This window comes from Papaver somniferum, chromosome 8, assembly GCF_003573695.1.
Source record: "Papaver somniferum cultivar HN1 chromosome 8, ASM357369v1, whole genome shotgun sequence".
Taxonomy (NCBI): Eukaryota; Viridiplantae; Streptophyta; class Magnoliopsida; order Ranunculales; family Papaveraceae; genus Papaver; species Papaver somniferum.
This window is the reverse complement of record NC_039365.1, coordinates 112,406,664-112,430,257: the sequence shown is the minus strand read 5'-3', so window position 1 is coordinate 112,430,257 and position 23,594 is coordinate 112,406,664. Positions and strand designations below refer to the sequence as shown.

Below are 23,594 nucleotides of genomic sequence, written 5' to 3'. Positions count from 1 at the left end.
CTTAAAGAAAGAAAATGTTTTTGGGATGAACTGTTTAGTCCAATTAGATTCCGGATAAGAGAAACTAAGTTAATTCTGATCTTAGTTGGACTTATCAAAGAGGAGGTTTCGGTTATTCAAGTCTAATCGAATGCCTTAACGAGAAATGCTAGTTAACTAACCTAGTACTTGTCTTGTTTAAAATTTAAAGGTTTAAGTTATATGGATAATTAGAACCTGATAAGAAAAATAGAGTTATCTTTTTTTTGGTCTTATCGAACAATCAATTGTATTTGTACAATCGGTTTAGCAAAGGAACTAAGGTTCTTAGTCGATTTTTGGTTTGCTAAACTATTAGGCAAAATTGTTCGGGCAATTGTTTCCTTGGTAAGATATCAAAACAAAATTACTTTGTAGTTTTGGTTTTGATATTTGTCATCAAAAATGGTGTGTGGAACCCTCGTGCTTAACTCTATAGGTTGCAAGTCTTGTGAGATTTGTAAGATCCTTTCGGTTTGTCCTTTATTTTTTCGTTTCTTTGTCATTCTGTGACAAAAAGGGGGAGAAATATATGGAGTAAAAAAGTGATACTGGTATAGATTTATGTTGATTGGTATCACTAACAAAAAGGACATTTGTGCTTAAACGTTTATTTAACGAAAGAGTAAAAGCATAGACTAAGGGGGAGTAGCATATCATATGATGCTTGTAGTTATACGGACTACAAGGGAATAACAAAGACGTGCGAATTGAAAATATACCTATCCTACCATTAGGGAGAATATTAGATTTATTATTATAATGTCAACAACGGCATTTATGGGTTGAATGTATAAAGGTTATTGTGTTGTTGAATTCGGGAATCAAGTGTATGTGTAATGAATTCTTGTAATTTGTTTATCCATATGATGTGAGAGTTTTGTCACTAAAATTGACAAAGGGGGGATTGTTAGAGCATAGCTCGGTTGAACCCACCAAGCGTTGGTATGTCAAGTTTGGTTGTCATATTTTAGTGAGCCAAAACTCATTTAAAGAGTCGCTTGATTATGTACTAGAGTCAACTTCGTATAGATTAGCTTGAAAGTATTAGGATATGAGACATTACAAGTATTGCGAAGACTTGAAGAAGTGAAGAAGCAAGGAGCTACAACGACAACATCATCCTTCCACTTGAGGTTAGTGATATTTGACTTGAACTGTTTCATTCCCTAACGTATCTTTCAATTCGTGCATATTGAAAACATAATTGCGAAGCATAAATGATTATACTCTAGTCAGACATAGTATTAAGGAATACAATACGAGGTTTTTTGCTTAACCATTAAACTTTGTATATCAGACATCGACATAATCGTTTGAATGCTATTGTGATTATGTATGGGTATAAGGTGAATATTTCACCATAGAAAACAATGTTTTACATTTGTATAAAGGAAGTAAATTCATGAACTTGTTTTGTGAATCGAAAGCGAAATCGCTAGGAATTATTGGTATTGTTATTCATTGAATATCTTTTGAACTACCAATATATGTGATTAGTGTAACCGCTCATGACTTGTTTATGTTCTTGGTAAAACTATTCACAAAGGCCTGACTTTTGTATTGGTATGACTTTTATTAGTGAAACCAATTTTAAGTAATCACATGAGATGATATGATCGATTTAGTGTTATTGGTATGACCAACTCTAGGCAAAAGGGAACCGATCCTAGTAAAAGGTGCAACCGATCACAAGAGGGGAATCGATCCTTGTATGAGGTGCAACAAGTTTTTAGTAGATGGGTGAACCGATCCTATGAACATGTGCAACAAGTTTTAGTGAAAGGGGAACCGATCCCATGGACATGTGCAGCAAATACAAGTAGTTACCATAAGTATGTGGGGAACCGATCCTAGTACCTAGTCAACCGAATTTTTGGAAAGCTAGTGTGACTATGCACAGTACTCACATGGAGTTAGAACCGAAACTGGTTTTGGTAGCACCATGAAACCCATGATTTGTGATTGAGTGTTCTTAATCAATCACGTAGTTCTTGAAAGTCAGATGAACCATTTCTAAACTCGTTTGGAAGTGTGGCAAATCGTTTTTAAGATTGTAAGTATGAAAGAGGACTTACAAAGTAAAGATGTCGACATACTTTGAACATGTGCAGTAACGCTTATCTTTTGTTGTTCAAAGATATTCCTTAATATCTAAAGGAAAAATCCCGGATCGAAAAATAAGTTGAGAATCTTTTAATTAAGGTTTTTAATTTTATTTTTGGAAAATGAAAATTGGTAATGTGCATTTACTAATTGAATATTTTCTAAGAGACTTTCGGTGAATGTTTAGACAAAGCATTTCCAGGAATTATGGAAACCGAATTTGGAATATATTGCATATCTTGAGAATATTTTCGGTCTTGGAAATTCCTTGGTGCCCAAACTTCCTTGTCTATAAATATCAAAGTTTGCATTTCGAGCAAACTAATCCTCAAAGCCAGCAAAACTACCTCAGTTGTGTTGATACTGGTGGAGCCGCCTATTCGGAGAGTAAAGTAACCTAATTAGGCGAAATCTCTTACGGCCGCTCAGTTTAAAGACTTCTTTGGGATTGAGAAGTTTTATTAGTACCGTTGGTGGGAAACTAGATAATTGCGGTTTATCTTTTGTTTTCGATTGATTTGATTGACTAACAGTGGTTGAACTTTGATTGCACCTAGTTTGTTTATGCTTTAGAATCTTCTCTTCTGACGTAAGATTCACTCAAACTAGATCGAAGTTTCGACAGGGATCTTTAGACTGTTTGTAGATCTAAAGACGTATTGTGACAATCCATCGTTAACAGAGTCTGTTCTATGCGTGATTGATCACAAGAGATTCAAGTTGATTGTATGCAAGTATTTATTGAAGATCTAAGAAGATTTGAAGACAAAGAAGACTTTGAAGATTTCTGATTTGGGTTCATAATCTTTGGTGTGCACAATACTTGTTTCGGTTAAAGAGGATCCAACTATAATCAGTTTATCCTTGTGGTAGATTCGATTGATTAGTTGTGTAAATCGGCATTAATACGTTTCTTTGTGATTCAAAGTATTGATTGCAAAATCTTAACAATCACTTTGGTAGTTGTTGATAAGATAGATCTAAGAACCTGACAAAGAAGTTTATTGGGATAAACAGAAGAGCCTTTTGTCGAACTCATATCACTTGGTTGAAAAAAGTCGATACCAAACAGATTTGTTGTTCCTTTACTGTTTGGAATACGAACCAAAGGAATTGTTCCAAGTACGTGACTTATTACAGGTCGGAGGCGTGGGAATACAAACGGAACTAGGTGAATTGTAGGTTTAGTTGCTTGGTCTCAACTATATGAAGTTGGTTTGATTTTGTATAGCGGCTTAATCCTGAGAGTATTCAATTCTGGACAAGGTCCTGGGGTTTTTCTTCATTTGAGGTTTCCTCGTTAACAAAATCTTGCTGTGTTATTTACTTTTATTTTTCACAATTATAATTGTTGTTATTATAATTTAAAGTAAATTACACAAACGTTAATTCCTATTTACTTGATAGTAATCCTATTGTGCTTGGTTAAGTATGAACCTTTTATCAAGTAAACATACTTCGTTGTTGTATTGTTTCGATCTCGTATCCATAGACGATCACACGAAGTGTGAACATATTTTTTTTATTGTCTCGACTCAGTCCATGGACAATCACTTACAGAGAAAGGACTTATAGGTGGAAAAGTTTTAGATTGAGGTATACTTGGGTAGCCTCGTCTTTTCACAAATGATTAACTTGAATTATGATTTAGGTCATAAACAATAAATTATTCTTAACCAAATTCATCAAGTTTTGAACAAATGTCCTTAAGCTTAGTCATTCATATTTCGAGAATAATTAACAAGATAAACTTGATTCGAAATTTCTATTGTGCTTGTAAAAGTCCACTTAGTCATGCGACTTAGTTTCATAGAAAGAAAGGTGAAAACTTGAGTAATAGGTTAGTTCAGTCTTCACTTACCTTTTGTTTATGATGTTCTTCAAATGTCTTCTGTTGATCTCTGCCTTCAAACAGTAGAACACAGTGATATCTGGTACTCAACTACACACTTATATCCTAATCCGAGACTTGACTAAATGTAGACTCGAAATTAAGATATAATTTTGATCAACTAAATTTGAAAATAATCTTGAGATAACAACACTTGTGAGTTCGACCGAGCAATGCTCTAACAAGTTCAACAAATGCTAGCTTAGAGACTCTACTTGCAAAGATGTTGTTAGTGAAAATTGGAAGTCCAACAATAATGGTTATGCTTAAGGGTGCACAGGAACCGAGCCGGACCGAACCGAAACCAGTGGAACCGTACCTGGTTTTGGACCGAACCGAGGTACAAGGTACAGGTACCGGTCCAAAAAATAGGAACCGAGGTCTGGGGGTACAGGTACACGGTCCTGTACAAGTACCGTGCCGTACCGGACCGAATGTCCCAATTGATTAGATCCCTTAGATTTAGAGGATAAGGGATCAGTATTATCCGTTAGATTAGAGGGGGGTATATAAGCGAACATTATAGGGTTTCCGTTTCTCTTCTAATTTTCTTCTTCTTCTTTTTTTCCCGTCTCCTCTCTGTCTGAGAAGGGACGAGCGACAATCTTCTCCACTAAAAATGTTGATTAACAGAGACGAGCGACAATCTTCTCTTCTCCATTACAAGTGTTGATTCAAAGGGTAAGTGTTGATTCAAACGGTAAGTAATTAAGATTTGTAAGCGAACTGAACCTACTTTGAATCTCAAGTGTTGATTCAAAGGGTAAGCGAACTGAACCTAGGGTTTTGTAATTGAAATTTGTAATAATTCTGAATCTTCTGAGAATCTGAATCTAATAATCCTACCTTTAATCTTTTGATTTTTCAGATTTGTAATTAAGACTTGTTCATCAGATTTGCAAGAGTTGATTGATTTGGCTTGGATTTGGTAAGAATTCTATCTTCTTAATCTTTTCTTTTGATTTTTCATTATTTTTGTTAATGAAATTAGGGTGTTAAATAAAATCTGGGTTTTGCTTTAGTTTTGTTGTTTAATGTTTGAAAGATTGAGATCTTATCTAATTGATGTGTGTTTCATTGAATTGTGATGCTATGCTCTGTTTTATGTTACTGAATTTGTGATTTTAGGGTTAGGGTTTTGTTTTTGGATTTGTTTGGATGAGAATTGATCAATTGAATAATGTTGAGAAGATCCAGATGTTATCTTGATTTTGAGTATGAGCTGCAAAATCTTTGGATTGAAAGTTTAGCTGAATTGCTAATAACAAGCTAGTACTTGTCTTAATTCAGGGTTCATGTTTTGTTATTGATCTGGTAATGTGTATCTTGATGTGTGTAGTTAATTTGAGAAATTAGGGTGTTAATTTGTTTTGGTGGTGGTTTTGTATTTCGCATCTTAATTATGAATTGAAGTTTGGTCTTCTGGATGTTTGATCATTCTAGGATGTTTAGCTGATTAATGAATTGAGTCTAATGAAGAGTTGTTATGTATGTTGATGGGTTAAATGAGTTGTGATGCAAGCTGAGATGATATTGAGTTACTAACTACTATTATTTGTTTGGCAGCGTTACTTGGTCCTATCAACACTGATGACACCACAAGTGCTGCTGATATGGATTAGAAGATCAAGATTCAAGACTACTGCATCGCTAGTTGCACTGCTAGTTGTTCTTTTTTCAGATTTTCTCATTTTCAAGACTTAGTGTGTGTGTATGTGGCTACTGCCTACTGCTAATTGTTGTTTTTTCGGATTTCCCAGACTTTAGTGTGTGTGATTGTGAGATTGTCAGTTTGTGTGCTACACTGCTACTGCCTACTGCTACTCAGGTTTTCAAGACTTTGTTTGTTTGGTTTGCTAGTAATATAGCTACTTATTAATTGTTGCTTTGTTCTAAGTATGAGTTATTACTTAATATATTGAAAAACAGGTAAAAAACATGTACTTAGATTGTCAGAGAAAAAGACATATTTCTGTCTGGAAAAGAAACGATTGGAACCGGTACCATACCTGGTACCGAATGGAACCGGAACCGAGGTACAAGGCACAGGTACCGGTCCAAAATTTTGGAACCGAGGCTATGGAGGTACAGGTACTCGGACTCGTCAAGAACCGAGCCGAACCGTACCGTGTGCACCCTTAGTTATGCTGTCTTTAAACACAAGTCCTCTCTTAAACAGGTTAGACTTTTTTTGGGGAATGGAATTTTAGTTGTTTTTGACATATATCCAATCAAACATAAGTGACATTAATACACAAATAGAGATCCTTAACTCCCAAGGAATAGTGAACACCAGTAATTCTGTTCTTTCTAGTCTTCTCAGCCAACTTGAATATTCGCAAGGGATTGAAGAAGACTTCTGGAAACAAAGAGATAAAGATGATATTATCAAATTTGATGACAGGAATACTAGGTATTTCCATACTAGGGCTAATTTTAAAAAGAAAAAAACTCACATTAAATCTATTAAGGATAGACTGGCATTTGATTAACTGATAGGCAAGATATGACTACTAGTCTCGTGAATCACTTCTCTGCTATAATTATAACTAGTAACCATAATCATAACAATAATATGTTTGGTTGTGTTCAATCTTGTGTTTCTGGTATTGATAATGATTGCTTGATTGGGAGAAACTTTTTAGTTGCAATAAATAAACTCTAGAGCCTAGAAATTTATGCGTATTTAGGATAGCACTAACCAATCTAAGTGGATGGAAACATTTTTGTTTTAGGAGTTGAGGAACCAATCTGACTAGATGGAAACATCTATAGAGTCTATTCATAAAAGCACAGAGCTCAGGTGTTAGAAATAACATGATAGTTTCGCCATATCTTGTCGAGTCCTTTTCACTTTCTATTTTTAGTTTTCTTTTGTTTCAAGTGATTTGGTGGGGCACACGATTCAAGTTGTTACCTTTGCTAGGGTGAAATAGAGTGACTGAGTTACCTTTTTCAAAAAAAAAAAAAAAAAAAAAAAAAAAAAAAAAAGACCGGACCAGTTAGACCAATCGGAATAAGTATTAACACTTGGATAGCAATATGCGTGTGTTCTCCTGTTTCCGTCGCCTAAGCAAGCGTGGAATGCAGGACCCGTGGGAACTATCTAATCTGCTGACAAGAAGCATGCACTTGGATCCAAAAGATCTATTCATGCCGTTAAGTTAAAAAAAAAAAAAAAAAAAATGGATATTGTTATGTGTAGTCAACTGCTGGTTCCCTTGTATTTGCCAGTTTGTTGATCTAGATTTAAGTTATTGACCACTGGTTCCCTTGTATATGCCAGTGTGTTAATATTAGTCAGACCGGTATCTCAGTCATTTAGGTTAGGTTCACCTTGGCAGAGGCCTTCAGACAGATATGGGAAACACCGTTCACTTTTCAACCATCTACATTTTTCTTTTTCCATCTTCTTAATCTTTTCATGTGATTAGTCTGACTCCGAGTATGATGTCCATCGTGAAACTATCTTAGTAGAGCTCTGTCACTTATATGAATTTTAGTATGCTTGAGTGCAAACTCGTGTACAACAATTGGAATTTCGCATCAGGGTTCTTCCTCTTAAAGTCAATAATTGTATGCCAACCAAGGAGGTTCTTTAGTGCTTTCCAAGGTTCTGCGTAGATAGCTGGGGTCTGGAGTATTGGTTTTTGTGGGTACACCTCTGATAAACCCACCCGAGATTAACTCGGTCACTTTTCAAGAATAAATTTTGCTCGAGGACTAGCAAATAATAAGTTTGGGGGTATTTGATAGACACATTTTTGTGTCTAATTTGATCTCAATACTATATATTGTTGGCACTCGATTTTGTAATAATTTTGTTATTTTTATGTATTTGTAGGTATTTTTTGGAAATAAACATATTTGGAAAATTCTGCTCGAAAAGTTGATTTTGTCACCCGGAGGACAAGTGTTATTCGGACTCTCGCTTTTGGATAAGGGGTAACCTAATTACTAAGGGTCACCCCCAGGTCACCCCCAAGGCAGCTGCTATTTGCACACAAGTTCTGGTTAGGGGGAGGACATCTTCTTCCCAAATTCAAAAAAAACAAAATTGGCGGGAAAAAATTGTTATCAACTGGCAGATTTAGGGTTGGAAGTTTGGACGGGATTAAAGGAGATTCAATGGCCCAAATTAAATGGGTTTGTTCCTAGGGCCTATATAGAGCTGGTATGGGTGTTGGATTCGGTCAAAATTGGTTAGATAACCGGTGGTAATCAAATCAGGGAAGATATTCTAAAATAAGAAAAATATTCTATTCTTGGAATTCTTGGATGGAAGAGACGTGCATGGGTTGATTTTATTGGCTGGAAACAATCCCTACAGCTCAAGGATGACGCGTGAGAAGAGATAAAACATGGAATAATCCGTAACAAATCAGAGAATTAAAGAAAAAAATATCGGGAATATTTTCATTCACTGCCGAGTAATGGGAAGATTTTTTGGATTAATGGAGGAGATTCAATGGTTCAATTACGTATAAATATGTTCCTAATGTGCTACAGAGAGGCTGTCGAGAGTTTGGGGAGGTTTGGAGGCGAGCAGAGAGGCGCAGGAGGAGTTGCAGAGAAGTTACCTGCTGCTGCTGCCATTAACACGCCTGAAGAACACGAAGAACGGACTCTCAAAAGCAGTCGTTCTTCAACAGCAACATCGACTGTCCGCTGTGGGTCGTAGTTCTTCAACGACAACAACACCTCATCTCTGTCGTTGATTCTGGACGCCTTCTGTGGGTCGCAGAGTTCGGTTTTACATCAATTTCTTGTATTTCTCTTCATTGTAAAACACTTTTGAGCATCAATGAAATATTTTGAGAGCATTTTTACTATGATGAGTTAAACCCCAACACTGGGGCGACGGAGGAGGCCGAGCTTCATAAATGGGTAATTTTATTAATTCTTTTTAAGACTTTTGCATTAAAAATTAAGTGAAATATGATTTGATTAAATTGGGTGTTATTTGATTAGATGGGTCATGCTTAGCTTAGGTGATTTGATGTTCCATGCTTAACATTTACAACCAATGTTTTGAGAATCGACTTTGGCAAAATAAGAGTCCATATATGTTTTGAGCTATTATTGTTGAGAATAAATCATTAAGCCTTATGTTATGAAGATTGGCCGAATCATTAGTCCCAGTACCTCTCTACCAATTTGTCAATATTTGTATATATATTTATTTTCTAAAAAATTATCCTTCACAAATCTTAGAGTTCGAACCTTTATTACTACAACCACAGAAAAATCTTTATAAACACTTTTGAGACTGCCTTCTAGTAAGGAAATAAAAAAAATGTTGCCTTTAATATGAAACCCCAGAGCTCTCAAGGTCCTGATAGGTTTCCTTTAGGATTTTATCAACATAAGTGGGACATTGTAGGGGAAGACACCATTAACATGGTTAATTTCTTTTTTCAAGGATAATTTCTTTTAAAAGAAAATAACCATAATTTTATCTCTCTTATACCTAAAGTAAGTTTCCCAAACACAGCGGGGTACTTTAGACCAATTAGTTTGTATAATACATCCTACAAAATAATATCCAAATTGCTTGCTAATAGGCTAAAAACTCTTCTGCATAAGATTATTACACCCTATCAAGTTGCTTTTGTGCAAGGTAGACTCATCATTGATAATATTATAATCACACATGAACTTATTGATACTGTGAAGAAACATAGGTCCAAAAAGGGTCTTAAAGCTCTGAAATTGGATATGTCTAAGGCCTTTGATAGGATATAGTGGTCATTTCTACATGGTTTTCTTAAAGCTTTAGGTTTCTGTGATGATTGGTGTCATGTGATTAATCAACATGTCTCTACTGGTTAATCTTTTGTGATGTTTAATGGTGCTCCTGGACTGGTGACCAATTGCGGCCAACTAGAGGTCCAAAACAGGGTGATCCCCTGTCTCCATATCTCTTTATTTTGTGTATGGATGTGTTTATACAAAAACTTACTGTATGCTGAACCTAAACATCTCATAAAAAGTATAAAGGTTTATAAAACTGCACCTGCTATCTCACATCTCTTTTTTGCAGATGGTTGTTTGATATTTACAAAAGCTAATCCTAAAGAGGTAAGATATCTGAACACCATCTTAGATAGCTTCAGTGAAGCTTTCATCCAAACAATCAATTTTGATATATATGTTATGACCTTTAGTAAAAAAAATTGATAACCAGGTGAAACATGCTATTACTCAAATAATAAACATAAAAATATGGCCTTACAGGACAAATATTTAGGAGTCCCTCTCCTTCTTCAACAAAAAAAAGTGGCAGTTTTTCCTATGCCTAAAAAGATAATTGATAGAATAAATGGTATTCAAAGAAGATTTTTTTGGCATAATGATAGCAATTGTAGGAAATGGTATCCTAAATCTTGGTTTGCAATAGCTAGACCTAAACACCAAGGTGGTCTAAGCATTAAAAGATATGCTGAGTTTAACAGATTCCTTCTAACAAAACTTGCTTGGGGATGAGTCACAGAACATGATGCTTTGTAGGTTTAAATTATGAAATAAAAATACTTCCCTAAAGATAATCTTTTATCTAATTATCTTCGTAATAATGGTTCATGGATATAGAGAGGTGTATGTCAAGGTTTAGAGATAGTAAGAGACATTACTGTCGGGAATTAGCGAATGGAAATGATATTTACATATGGAAAGACATTTGGGTACCTAGTCTGGGTCAGCATGTGCCCAATAATATGATTTCTAGTGGAATCAAAAAAGTTTCTCAACTAATAGATAATGACACTAGAAGTTGGAACACTAATATGTTAAATGCTTTATTCCCAGCTGACATTGTTGAACAGATTTGTAGAATCAGAATACCAATGGTAGGCCATGATCAGGTTAGATGGATGGGCATTAGTAATGTCTTTTTCGTTGTTAAGTCAGTTTATAATATTTTGTTGCATTAGTCTCAAAGGGGTCAAAACTTGACCACAACCAATTTCTTTTGGAAAATCCTTTGGAAATTACCACCTAAGGTCCTTCACTTTATTTGGAGGATCATGAACAATTTCCTTTCAACTAGAGATAAACTCCATAAGGTGGTTAATAATATTGACTCTAGTTGTCCCTTGTGTAAGACAACTGATGAGACCTGTCAACAGTTGCTTATTGGTTGCTCTGTTTCAAAAGAATTTGGTTTGCTCTTGACCATAATTTGGTTAGTATGAATAATGATATCGATATTTGTTGTTGGTAATCTGATTTGTTCAATGCTAGTAATTTTTGGGACCAGACTATGCAGGTAAAAGTCAAATATGTTTGCCGTGTTTTGTGGTGGATCTGGAAGCAGGGATATGCCATGGTGTTTGATAATAAACAATTTAGTCCTTCCAGTTTCATATAAAATCAGTCAAGGAATTTATATATGAATGTGAAAATGCTATCTTCCCTTTGGAGTTACTCCTACAGAAAGTGAGAGTGTTATATGGAAACCACACAATGTACAAACTATAAAATTGAACTTTGGTGCTTCATTTATTAAACCAGATTTACCTATAGGATCTGGTCTAATATTGTGCAATCATGTAAGTGATTTCTGTTCAGCAAAAGGGGGGAGTGAAAATGCAGTAAATGAGGAGCAGGCTGAAGTTGTTGCTGCTCTCAAGGCTATGAAGTGGGCCAAAGAAAAAGCTATTAAGTTTCTGAAAATTGAAAGGAATTGCAAGAATATGATAAACGCAATCAGTGGATGCTTAGGTACAATAAATAGTGTTGTTCAAGAATGCATTACTATTCTTAATAATTTTTCTAACTGGACTTGCAAATATGTTAAGAGGGAAACTAATAATGTAGCAAATACTCTGACAAAACAAATTCAAGAAACAATATTGTTCATGTTTATTATGATTATCCGTTGGTATTCTTTTCTTTCTTGGGATCTGGGAAAGGGGAAATATCATGTGACAGCTTAATCTTAGCAACAAAGTATATTTACTCAAAAAAAAAATAAATTAAAAACCAATACTTCTTTAATTTTACCCAGTCAGTTGGTTAGTCTAAAACCTAACGCTCTATCCGCTGAGCCGAAAGCGAGCTTCTAATAGCAGCAGTTGAAATTCAAAACATCTTTCACCATCGCCCCTGCCGTGCTTCTAGTCTTCTCAGAAAGAGAGAAAAAAATGAACAAAACTAATAATTTACCAGCCGAAGAAGGAAGAAGAAATTCAACGGTCGCTCGCTCGGTGCCCACACTATTCCACGTTTGAACCTTTCGTCCCCCTTTCTTTTCTAAAAAGTTGAACACACTTTGAAGAATATGTCTGATAGTGCTCCCACATTGACCAAATTTTAATAATACCAAATTCTTCTTCAAAAAGAAAAAAAAAAAGACCAATCCCTCTCTCTTACGCCATCTTTTCTTTTCTTTGACTCCCCCTTATTCTTTTCCTTGAAAAACTTGTTCAAATCAAAATCCACATTTCTCATTTTTTTTTTCTCTCTACTAGCAAAGATGGTGAGGAATGAGATGTTCATCACAATACCAAACTATTTCAAATGCCCAATCTCATTAGATGTAATGAAATCACCGGTGAGTCTATGTACAGGCGTCACATATGATAGATCAAGTATACAGAAATGGTTAGATAATGGTAATAATACATGTCCAGCTACTATGCAAGTTTTACACAGTCAAGATTTCATACCTAATCATACTCTTACTCGTTTGATTCGTACTTGGTCCGATTCAATACAAGATCATTCATCATCAACTCCGGTTTCGGCTCCTCCTCTGCTTTCCCACAGACAAATTCAGAATTTGATTAAGAATATCGAGAAAAGAGATGAGAATTGCGTTGGTTGCTTACGTAATCTGTATGATTTTTCTCAAGATTCTGCCGAGAATTGTAAGTTTCTGGTGAATATCGATGGATTTCTTGATGTTCTTGTTGGTGTTCTTAGTAATAATGGTGATGTTGTTGATGATTCTGATTTAGAGATTAGAATTATGGAAGAGACGATTATAATTTTGGATCTGGTTTTGAAAGAAGACAATGATTATTCAGAATTGATTAGATCGATGGTTAGAAATCAGGATCTATTATCTTCGGTTACTTTGGTTTTAAGGAAAGGAAACTTAGAATCAAAGATTAAGTCGGCGAGTTTATTAGAAATTCTTGCTTTTCAAGAACCAGAATCAAAGCTTTTAATCGGTGAAAAGGACGGCATATTATTCGAGTTATTGCGTTTAATCACTACTGAAGGCTCAGATTCTTCTTCTTCTTCAATAGCGATCGAAACTGGGTTGTCATGTTTAATTTCACTATCAATATCCAGAAGAATCAGACTACGGATCATAAGAAACAAAGGATCAGTTCAGAAACTAGGGACACTATTGATGAATTCAGAGTCTAGAGTTGCCGTGATAGAAAAAGTATTGAAATTGTTAGAAATGATATCTGCCGTTACCGAAGGAAGAACGGCTATATGCGATGATCCGTTCATCGTGAAATCGATATTTCAGAAGATGTTTAAAGTATCAAATGCGGCAACAGATCACGCTGTGGTCATATTATGGAGTGTCTGTTATTTGTATAGAGACTCAAAAGCACAAGAATCAGTAATGAAGAGCATAAATGGGCCATCCAAAATACTGTTGTTGATGCAGACTAATTGTTCAGCGTCGATTAGGCAAATGTGTGGTGATTTGCTAAAAATATTTCGTGTGAGCTCTAAATCTTGTTTGTCCAGTTATGATACTAAAACTACACATATAATTCCTTTTTAACGAGTAGGGTTCGTATTTTTGTTAGGTTACTAAAGAAAATTCTCAAAGATTACTTACTGTAAATCGAAAGCAAAATTTTGATAAAAGGAAATTCATTTAAATTTGCCATTATTTTTTGTGTTTGGAATCTTCTGACTATTTCTTGATTTGGTAGTATCATATGAGAGTTCATAATTGCATACCACATGACCATATCTCAATTAATCAGTGCAACCATGAACCGAACGGTATATTAGCATGATGCTTGTCTGGATATGGTGAGGGACGTGACTCGAGCATTGACCTCGAATGTCAGGGAGACCTTTAGAAAGGCTCAATGAGATGGAATCCTACTCCTCTTGATGGAAAATCTGCCATTCTGGGTGTTATTTTCGAAATAATAAGGATTAGCATGTACAACTTGAACAATTGTGATCATACACATACATGAGATACTTGATAGTACCTGTTGTTCTGCCACAGTAGTATGAAAGGTACCTCGTACAACTATGCACCCCAACATGCTCAATTTAGCTTGCAAGTTAAAGTCTTTGGGTGGGCACAAAGCCACAAACACCTCTAGGCGCACAGTTGCAGCGAATGGATAGACTCTGGGCGTCCACTAACTATTATCGACTCAATCAGACTAATCTAAGTTTTGGTTTGGTGGTTTGCAAGTTGCAAGCATTACATTCAGAGTCTTCATACAATTGGAAGAGGTTACTGCAATGATGGGATTCATGGGTATATAAACCGCCCACTCCCTGCAATCACGAAATGCATGAGCGGGATGGCAATCATGGCTGTTCACAATCTCCATTGAGTGAGTGAATAACAGTACTTACAAGAGCATTTTACTCGAAGTACGCAAAGTAATTCCGTCTCCTTCTTTTTTCCATGCTTCTCTCCTTGCCAAATCATTTTCTTTCTTCTTTTCCGGTCGAAACAAATCCTGAACCAGCTGCTTGACTTAGACAATTTACCCACTATTTAGGATGGCTTACATTAGTTTATTGGCAATGTTATCGAACATTTTCCTCTTTTTCATACATTTTTTTATTTAATTGCTTTTGAGATACCTCGAAATTTATTTTGTAACGGCAGCTTTTCATCTTTATAAAAGGGTACATTTTATATGGAAGAGCCTTAAGGATTTCAAACTCATGATGATGTAGGGAGAAAAAAACTTAAGGTTGTACGTATTCTAATCGGAGACAAATATGCCGCAATTGCTGAAATGGTTGCTGACTGTATGTTTGTTATCCTTTGATGGAGATATTTTTATTTCCTAAGGATCACACAAAACTTGTCTAGAAGAAGAATAATTAACAGACAGAGTAAAGCGAAAGTCGAGTCGTTTGACCGTGTTCGGTAGACAAACGAAAGTGACCTTATGTGAGTGGGGATGGATGATAAGGGTGTAAACCACGCTCTTTAGCGGGTCCCCCCTACCCCCAAAAACATGCCAGCAAAAGGAGTCTGTGATTTGCTGGGCACTTTTCATTGTTAGGCAAAAGACTACAATTTTAAAACTCATAATCCGTGTAAGCTAAATACTGCACTTATCGTACACATCAAGAGTGGGTGTATCCTATGAGAGCATGGTGACTCGTAACCATACATGACGGATAACGAATAATATATCTTGTATTGAGTTTGACCTTGTCGATAATGTATTGAATTTGACCTTGTCGATCATCCATTGCAAGGGCAATTCCAGTGGCAATGGCCAAACCCATTTTTTTGTTAAGTCAGGTGGATGGTCAAACTGACTTTTCCGCTATGATAAAGCACTGGGCGTTAGATAACTAGGCACGCGTGCTTGAGACACACGCTAGAGATCTAAGGTAAAACGCCGGCGTTGGAAGGACAAGCGCTGGAGTTCGAAGCTTCAACGCGACGCTAGATCCTAGCACGCTGGCGTTTGTAGAAAAAACGTCAACGGGTACTTTTTTTAAAATTCAAAATTCACTTTTTACCTCTATAAATTACCATCAATTTCAAACAGTTCACTCACACCAAAATTCACTTCTCTTGAATTTTCTTTTCTAAAATCTATTTCAATGGCTGAACAGGCGATCACACTTTTTTGTGATGCAAAACTTGAAACTGATGTTTCTAAGATATTTGAGAGTTTTAAAAAAGATTAAAAATTGTAAGAGGGAAGTGCAAGTTTTTGAAGTTGCTCCAAGAAAATGTTCCGCTAAAAGGCAAAGAAGAGCTTCAGTTTTGAAAGTTAACAACAAAAAATTCAAAAACAAAGGTGAAACTGTCAAAGAGCGCGTTGAATGGAAGATACGTCAAATGAAGATAAACAGGAGCCCAAAACTTGTACTTGATTTTTATTGAAGTTGTTTAGTACGTTTTATTATTGCCTAAGTTTATATCTTGTAAAAGAATTGGCATCAATGAAAATATTTAGATTTTAAAATAGAGATTTCCACTTCAGATTAAGCGAAATGTATTACAATTTAAACTTGCAAAAAACATCAAACTACATTTTATTAAACTCCAACAAAAACATCAAATCCAGCGACATTCTCTCTATAGAGTTCATATCACTCAGAATGCTTAAATTCTCTTCCGCTTTCTTCAGTAAACTTGGTATGAGCAATTGTTTTCTGTAAAACAGATAAACAATAAGTTCAGATATTTATGATGCAGTTGAGTCCATGAGGACAAAGGGATACTCACCAGTTCTTCGTTAGATAGTCCATAATTGCTACGGTGAACCATCCACAAAACTTACGTATAATGTTTGACTTCCTTAGTGATGAATGCAATTCTTAGTTCTAGGCTCTTACTGTTTCTTATGGTATCGTTCCGCGATGCTACAAAATGTCCCGATGCTCTTTCCCAGAAATAGTCACTGTTCATTGGTCTCATCATACGGTGTAACCAACATCGAACAAGAGTAACATCTTCTTCTATTGTAAAGACCGGGAGCGACATTCGAGTGCAGTACCGATGTGCTTGAGATTGACCATCTTTTAAAATTCTAAAACACGCTTCGTAACGAAAAGGTTTACCGTCAGCTTCCTCCCAATTATCAAGAGTTGTTTGGATCACTTCATCTTCAGTTACACCGCTGAACTTTTCTCGATCAATTTCCATTACCAGAGCAAAACAATGGATGGACTGCAAGCCTAATAGATTGAAAAAGAGAACGCAATCGACGAGCATCTTGGTTTCCTCGGTTTCCCGTCAGTGAGACGAACATTGGAAAAACGTTCTCCCAAAAAGAACCGTCTTGAAGCCCATACCAGTGATTACCCTATTATAGTTACCTAAAATCTGAGAGAGGATAGAAGTGAGATTCTAGGGTTTCTGAAAGTGAGTTACGGGAGGTTGAGAACGAACAGTCTTCGCCTAAACCACGCACAGTGGTCATTCAAATGCTACTTCAGTCACATGGAAGAAGGATTAGGGCTGGTCTTAGGGAGTGAAGCAGATGAAGAGAGAGATCGGAGAACAAGTTATTGCTCTGAGAGGTTATGAGAAAGATGATCGTAGCTTGGAAAATAGATGAACTATTTATAGTTGGATTCTCTAATCTCAAGTCGGTGAAGATAAAGATTTCTTTCCGTCCCGTGCGGAACAATTCTCCCGTTTCTACAGGAATAAGGATAAACTAGGTTAAGTTTATCTCATTATTCCACCACCTTTATTCTCTTCTGCGGTGAGAAATAAGCCGGATATTTATCACACGTGCCGTAGACTGCCAGACCAAAATCCTAATTGATATCCCCCCATTCGTGTGAAGCTGAGTTAGCCTTTGTGATGAGGTGTTGAGAGAGAAATATTCTCTTTATCCGAGTTGGCCAAGATAAAGAGATATTATCTGATTTATGAGAATGACTAGGATGAGTCACATGAAGAGGAATAGAATTCCTTAGGAATCATGCGCAGAGTGCGAGAGGAGCTGAAGCTGACCTCCCTATTTCCATGGTCGGTCACACGTGCCATGTGAAAACCATATTATTGTTTGTAGGTCCTTTTGTTGAGCATGCGGTGCTCAAGAGAGCCTATCCGCGTTTTTGAATAACTATGTATAATTCGGGCTCAATTTACTAGCCGTGAGTGTGTTCGAGAGGCTGAGAAATAGGCTTGAGCATTAAGTAAGGAATGTGCCTATCATGTGAATCTATCCAAGATTTTGATGAGAGATTCGAATCTCTTCGAGATTTTGTAGAGAGATTCGAATCTCTCAGAGATTTTTGCGGACGGCTCAAAAATCCTTTGTGATTTGCAAAGAGATTTGAATCTCTCAAATATTTTTGCGGACGGCTCAAAAATACCTTTGTGTTTTATGCAGATAGATTTGAATCTCTCAGAGATTTTTGCAGAGAGATTTGAATCTCTCAAAGATTTTTGCAGACGGCTCAAAAATCCCTCTGTGATTTTTGCAGAGAGATTTGAATCTCTCAGAGATTTTTGCGGAAGGCTCAAAAATCCCTCTGTGATTTTTGCAGAGAGATTTTTGCGAACAGATCAAAATCTCTTCGAAGATTTTCTTAACGGATCTGTATCTCTCTGCGGTCAGCTGGGACTTGGTCTGAAGAGAAAGAAAAGGCTTTGTACGCCCGATTAATGTCTCTGCGAGACTTTGGCTCACTTGAATTTGACCAGCGTATCTTGCAGAGATGTGCTAGGTATAGATGGTGGATTTTCGACAAGGGTTAAAATCGTAAAACCATAATTATACATGCTCCTGATCCGGAAATCAGATGAGTATTGAGGCTCATGTCTCTCATTGAGGCATGAAAGCTCATGCCATAAAATCTCTGACTGAGAATGTTGTCTCTCAGAGTATATGAAGATGTGCAGTCTCTCAGCTGAGGCAACGACACAACTCATAAATAGTGAACAATTTCAGTAATTGTTTCTATATAGAATCGAAAGATTGGACGGCTCCTAGACAGCATGCATGCTAGTATAGAGAAATAACGTCTTCAGGATGCAACAAGGTTTTCCATGACTATATAAGAGAAATATGACGTTTCAACAAGCTCATATCTCTCAATTCTCAGATAATTAATGCTCCTAGACAGCATGCATGCTAGTATAGAGCCATCAATTAATTATCTCTAATCATTAACTGAATATTCTACGATTTTTCATAATATTTCGTCACTTCAATTTGTAGTTCTTCCCAGCAGAATTCCACGAGTTAGTGATAAATATTCAACGTCCGGGCATCTGAGCAGCTCTCGAGTATGCCCCGACCAAAATGGTGCAAGTGTACTCAGCAATAATGCACAAACGAGCACCTGAATGCACAAATGAACATTCCAAAACACGAAGGAACGATGAACCTATGCAAAATAGGAAGAAAATAATAAATAATAAAATATTAATCGAGGCGCTGGGGGACTTAGCCCGCCGGTCGGTCGTGCCGTGGCCAGTCCCATGCCCAATTTTATATTTTATCATATTTTTATTATTTTTCCTGATCTCATGAAAATCCCTTCATTTGAGCAAATCTCCTTCGTCTCAAGGAAACTCCCCAGTCTCATGGTGTTTCCTCGTATCAAAGAAATAAAAATAAATTAGGAAAGATGTCGTGAGACCGGGCTCACTAGCCGGTCATGCCCTAGCCGGTCCCACACACCCCTTATTTTACTATTTTTTTTTATGTTTCCTTCATCTCATGGAAACTCCCTGATTTCAACAAATTCCTTGGTTTCGACAAACCTCTTGATTTTATGATATTTCCCTAAAATCATGAAAAATATTATAAAATTGGGAATAGTGCCTTGGGACGGGCTCTTTGGCCGGCCGGCCATACCTTGGCCATGGCCGGTCCCACACTTCATGAATCCCTATTTTATTATTATTATTTCCATAATCTCATGGAAATTCCTTAACTTCATGAAATTCCTCAGTTTCATGATATTTCCCTCACATCAGGGAAAATACATAAAATTGGGAAAGGTGTTGCGGGACCGAGATTGCTAGTTGGCCGATCATGCCCTAGCCGTGGCCGGTCCCACACCTTGCAATTCCTTATTTTATTAATTATTTTTTCATCATCTCATGAAGATTCCCCAGTTTCGGCAAAACTCTGAATCCTTCATATTTTCTCAAAATGTTGCTCAAACACGCATCACAAAATATCGAAACTCTCAGGACTGAGACACGGATATTATGGTGACACGGGCATGTCTCCTTGACCGACCAAGGCTGGCCCTGAGGCTTGCAAAGAGCCGGTCCCAAGGCACTATTTCCAATTTTATAATATTTTTCATGATTTTAGGGAAATATCATAATTTGCTCAATTGCTCATATTGGGTCCAAACTCTTCCCAAACAACTTGGAGTTTGCTCAAACGACCATCAGATGGTCCCATGATCACCAAGGGACGGTCTCATGCCCCCTTGGTCGGTCCCTCATCTCTCCATAATCAGGTTTTACTACCTGACGCTCACACGAGCACTATTTTAATAAATGATTAAACCAGCATTTAATCATCTTTTCACCAACTGGTCTTCAGGAGACTTTGGTATTTTGCTCACTTGAGTATCTGGGAGCTACACAGTCAATTCATCATCCCATGTAGCCGGTACCTCCTTTATATCATGAACGATTTTCAATAAATCGTCAATTAATCATCAATTCAGCAATTGATTAAAATTAGGGTTTCGAATCCAGAACTCTGCAAAAAACATAATTCTGAGCAGATTCAAACATTAACAATTTTACGTTAATTCCTTGGTCAACATTTTAATAATTATGCTCGGCTCAGATGCCAGCATCTTAAATCAACATTTGCTCGGATGAGCAACATTTGTTCAAATGAGCAACATCTGCTCACACCAAAGAGTATTGGTTCAATTATTAATATTCAACAATTCATCAAATGAGCAACATTCGCTCAAATGGACAATATTTGTTCACGCTGAAGAATGTTGGTTCAACTATCAATATTCAATAATTCATCAGACGAGCAACATTTGCTCAGACTAGCAATATTTGCTCAGACTAAGGAATATTGTTTCAACTATCAATATTCAACGATTCAGCAACACAGTTTTCTCAGGTTATCAACATTTATTCGATAATGATATTTTCTGTCCCATCAGACATGTTCGATTCATGAGTCTCAGAACATTTGCAAATTATGTTCAACTCAGCAATACAAGGACTCATAGTCCCATAAAGTCATCAACTGACTAACTAAATACACGCCTGTCTTGCAGACTCCACATTCATGAGATATCAATCCTGTCACATGGGGGGGATATTAACTAGGATTTTATTCTGGCGGTATACGACACGTGTGTTCATGCACACGATGAGAATGTGAGCAAGTCGTGCAATCAGTTGGAGGAGTTAGCAAATAAGTGGAATGAAAATCAACCAAGTATTTGCACGATGAGCAACTGGTTTTGACCCGATTTCCCACTTCCCCACTCTTTGACTCCAGCAACTGTTACACTTCATGGTATCAAGGTGTTTACAATTCAGCAATATAAAAAAGGCCTCTGAATCCTGATTGAAAAACATACAAGAATTTCTCGACAAGTTCATACAGACAATCTTTCGTCTACACGAGCTCATCGTCTGAGCAATCACTCTCAACTGAGTAAAATTCAATCATTCAGAACTTTCTTACGCAGAATACACAACACACCTACAATCTCGATCACCATTGATCTCACACATTTCTCAGCTTCCGTCTTACAGATCTACCCATCCTCTTTTATGACCGAATTGACTCTGGAACGTCCATTGTCTTGGTTTAGGTCGGAGTCCTACAAATTGATCTCTCGAACTTAAAGCACTCCCTTCTTGCAGTGCATCTGTGTGAGGTTGAGCATTTTCTTGGTTCAAGGAGTCTCGTCCGCACGGTCATCCCCTCGATTCCGTAAAAACCAGCAAATTGTTTTTCCCCATCTATACTAGGAATCAACTGTGTGTCCATATGATGAGCCAACAATACCAGTGTATCTCGAAAGGATGTCCTAGGAGTCTGTCGAAAGGCTCAGAGGTAGAATAACCAGCGTATCTCACGGGGATGTCCTAGGAGTTATCCGGAAACCTCAATAAGTCGAGTTAGAGCCTAGAGAAGACATGACCAGTGTATCTCGCGATGATGTACTAGGAATCAATATTTGATCTCAAATAGGGTGAGTCGTGCTTACAGGAGATATGCAAATCTCCGCTCTGGGTCATAAGTCCGTCGAGGACGTTTTTACGCGTCTACATAGCCTACATGGCCATCAGCATCTCGTTTAGGATGTATAATAGGAATCATGGCATCACAATCACCTGCGTCTCGCGAAGACACTGCTGGAATTGTGGCTGTTCTGGTTCATAAGTCTGCCGGGGACGTTTTACGCTCTATAGAACCTACGTGACCAGCAGTATATCGTTGAGGATGTGCGCTAGGAGTCACGGCATCACGACCAGCAGTGTCTCGCGGGGACGTATACTATAAATCATGTCTAAGGATGCCTTGAGGGCCAAGTTCTTAATCTCTCTCGTGAGAGTTGAATTTTTTCTACGGTATTGAGATGACGCTTTTGCCGCTTTTCCAAATTTCACCATCTACACCTATGAAAAAAATATGCTTTGTATATAGTTATATCCTCTTCTTCAGTAAACTCGGGACCACGATTTGTTACAGACATTTCTGCAGAGTGAGGAAGATTAAGAGTTTTATAAAAGAAGAAGAAGAAGTGATTCTAGAGATGTGAAGAATGGAATTTATAGGTCGAGATAGAAAATCGAGTCGTTGGAAATGTAGTTGTTGGCGTTGGTAGTAAAACCGCGCGGCTTTCCTTTACGCGCCCGTTTGAATTACCATATGAGTTGTCGTTTGTAGTAAAACCGCGCGACTCTAATAAAACCGCCCGTTTTTTTGTTATAAATACAACACTAGGGGTGGCCTCTCAACCAAACTAATAGATTTATTTCTCAACATCCACCATGTTTTCTAAAAGAAAAGCAAAGCAAATATTATGTGTCGAAGCAAAAGAGGTTTGTCCATTATGTTTCATGGATAACCACAGTCTTATGCAATGCCCTTGGATATATTCAAAGTGTCTGTAGGAAGTTTATTCATGCATCAGAATGGTGATTGAATCACAACCGGAAAAGCTCAGGTATTTGCAATGTCAAGATCTCAATTGTCCAGAGGAACCACATATGCTAGATGATGCTATGATGATTTAAAAAGAACAAGAAGAAAAGATTGCAACACTCTTCAAAAACTTCAAACTTAAAGCCAAATTGAAGAATGATTTATTACACTGCAAGCATTGTGGATATGGAGATCACGAATACAAACATTGTCCACAGAGAATCAGTGGATGCTTAAAGCCCGATTGCAGACATTTATGCATTTGCGGACTTCTTATGAAGATGACACATATGGAAGGCATTTCTGGGAATGTCCTAAGTGTTTTTTGGTGGAATGGGCTGATTGAAGTTGAAGAACAAATCGATTCACTATGATATCATGTTATTTAGTTTGTTGTTTATTTTATGTTATTACGATTATCTAAAACCATCAATATCATAAGTAATTTAAATTTTTCCTCGATTGAACATTGCACCATCAATCTCATAAATAAAAACATACTACATTGAACAACCACATCATACATGAGAATAAAAGAAATATATTAGATCAAAACAACTGCTACACAGGCGTCAATCTCGGCGGGTGGCGGAATTCCTAAGGCGATGTAGGGATCGTATCTGTGGAGCACCCTAAGAATGTTCAAACAAGCATGGAAGTCGAAAGGACGAACGCTGTGAGATGCTACCCACATCGCTAGACTTCTGGGAAACACTTCATGTTCGGCTTCACCGTTTAGCTTATTTTTGTGATTCTCAATTAGT

The 23,594-nt window shown here is 36.9% G+C and overlaps 1 protein-coding gene and 1 long non-coding RNA gene across 2 annotated transcripts; both read left to right on the top strand.

Moving 5' to 3' along the window:
* Positions 1-4,888: 4,888 nt before the first annotated feature.
* On the top strand, positions 4,889-5,894 carry LOC113304288. The gene is made up of 2 exons (XR_003338125.1): positions 4,889-4,943; positions 5,582-5,894. It is a non-coding gene; the product is annotated as an uncharacterized LOC113304288 (long non-coding RNA).
* Positions 5,895-12,048: 6,154 nt separating this feature from the next.
* Positions 12,049-13,874, top strand: LOC113302637 (U-box domain-containing protein 27-like). Its single transcript, XM_026551576.1, has one exon. The coding sequence runs from the start codon at positions 12,492-12,494 to the stop codon at positions 13,764-13,766; it is 1,275 nt and encodes a 424-aa protein (XP_026407361.1). The 5' UTR covers positions 12,049-12,491; the 3' UTR covers positions 13,767-13,874.
* Positions 13,875-23,594: the final 9,720 nt, after the last annotated feature.

Excerpts from the sequence above, each read along its gene's own strand:
- LOC113302637 (XM_026551576.1), top strand. The coding sequence starts at position 12,492 with ATGGTGAGGAATGAGATGTTCATCACAATACCAAACTATTTCAAATGC.